This window comes from Propithecus coquereli, unplaced genomic scaffold (genome assembly GCF_000956105.1).
Source record: "Propithecus coquereli isolate 6110/MARCELLA unplaced genomic scaffold, Pcoq_1.0 Scaffold61, whole genome shotgun sequence".
Lineage (NCBI taxonomy): Eukaryota > Metazoa > Chordata > Mammalia > Primates > Indriidae > Propithecus > Propithecus coquereli.
In genome coordinates, this window is record NW_012152063.1 from 2202024 (window position 1) to 2204138 (window position 2115).

The 2115-nt window shown below is 36.0% G+C and overlaps 1 protein-coding gene across 1 annotated transcript in view; it reads left to right on the forward strand.

Annotated features, from left to right (window-relative positions):
- The window catches only part of AHR (aryl hydrocarbon receptor), a 187087-nt gene that overhangs the window by 36922 nt on the left and 148050 nt on the right, over positions 1 to 2115 (forward strand). The window contains exon 7 of the mRNA XM_012659397.1: positions 1599 to 1722. Within this exon, the coding sequence (XP_012514851.1) occupies positions 1599 to 1722 (124 nt within the window). The remainder of the gene's footprint in view (positions 1 to 1598; positions 1723 to 2115) is intronic.

Sequence of the window (2115 nt, forward strand, 5' to 3'; positions counted from 1 at the left end):
AAGTTGTAGGAAGCAAACGTGTCTGACTTGTTTAATGTTATTGAATGAATGATGAGTAAATGGAGTTATAAAGTATTTGGAAAATTTGAGGAACAAAAAGAGCTGATGTGATTTGAGAACAGATTGTAAGTATACTTGAATGCTTGCTATATCTTATATGTCTGGTTCTGAAATTTTAAGAATAAGGGTCAAAATGTAAGAATGCATAAGATCACCTGAAGGACTTGATAAAATATCTGGGCCCCATTTCCAGATGTTTTAAATCAGTAGGTCATACTGGGGCCCACGAATTTGCATTTCTAACAAGCTCACAAGGCTACTGGGCTGAATAACACTGTCTATATAACACTGTTGTGTAGATTGTAGTTTCAACTATATCATATACCCAATGAAAACCACTGAAAATTTTTGTTAAAAAGAAATGTGTATGCTTCAACTTGTGTTTCAGATGAGAATTCTGGCAATTGTGTAGTAGGTGACATAGAGATGATTTAATATCAGAAGATTAAGTTCCTAGGGAGATTTAAGTGTAGAAGACTAAAGTAATGGAATCTGGCTACTGCCACAAAGCCTAAATTTCAGTTTTCTTGCATTTTAAAGAAAATATATTAATATCCATAAAAAAGCCTGTTTGAAACTTAACGATCTTAATCATGATTTGCTATTGTTATTTAGGTCAGTTAAAATCAAGGAGATTAGCCATTTTTCAGTCTATTTGTTTGTCCTGCATACACATGGATACTCTTTAAGAGAACATTCATATCCAACATAAGTGGTGAATTAAGGCATCATTTTTAAAATGCAAGTTGTGACCCATTAATGGGTATGCTGTTCATATAGTAGATCATCACCAGACTTTTTTGTAGTTACTTAGGATGGAATAAAATGAGACAATAGAGAATGAACACACAGTATCACCACTCATAATGGTTTTTTGTGAAACATTTTTTCTGTGTATATGTGTCTGTGTGCACACACATGTGATAGTTGGAACGTGTGTTTTTTACCATGAGGTGTAGTAAAAAAAAGTTAGAAAAACTCTGGTTTAAACACTAAGGGATCAGCACTGTAGTAAATGCTGAGAAGCAAGAGAATGAGGAGGGATTCTTACGTGGTAAAGGCACAATCCCTTACGCTTATGGAACCCACATAGAGTGAAAATTTAATACAAAGAGAACTTTTAGAGAACAATGAAGGAAATACATAATGAATACTAGTCAGCTGAGAGAAGTCACAGAGGCCTGGGTGTTTAGGGAGGGATTCATGGAAGAAGTAGGATTTAAAAGATAAAAGGATAAGAAATATAAACAGATCTTAATGTGCTGCATTTAAGAAATGGGGAGGTGACTTATTTGTGTGAGTAAGAGCATTCATGTTGGGAAGTGATGACGTGTTAACTTGTGGCTTATCAGTTACAGTGCTAATCTCTCTAGCTTTTCCTGTCTTGGATGACTGGGGAGCTTTGGCAATCATTCCCTTTACATTCATCACCACTAACTAGCACCCACTAACCTAGAGACGTTTTGAAATTACTTTAGTAAGCCATATTCTTTTTAATCGGTACTTTTGTTTTATTTCTTTGTATCTTTTTGCTTTAGTCCGATGTCATACATCAGAGCGTGTATGAACTTATCCATACCGAAGACCGAGCTGAATTTCAGCGTCAGCTACACTGGACACTAAATCCTTCACAGTGTACAGACTCTGGACAAAGAATTGATGGTAAGAATTGATGGTACGAAAGATGGTGTTGGTGGTTTTTGAATACGATTCTGTAAAAGGAGGCCCGGAACCTGTAGGGGCGCAGCACTCCATGGTGAAGGTAGGGAAGAAGTGGAAAGATATGAGTCTGTAACCATAAGGTCACTAAGAGCCTGTGGAGCTAAGGAATATTTTGGCAGATGAGAGCCACTAATGAGTTTCAAGCAACAGAATATTGCCATACTCAGTAATATGGCTTATAAAAATAACTCTAATACCATCATGAAAGATGGAAGGAATGTGCAGGGTTGATACTGGACCGCATGTTTAAAATGCACCAAAGAAAAAAGTAAACTAGCATTTGCAAGTATAAAAAAAGCTTTTCTCAAATGCAAAAAATGTTTTCAGAAGTCC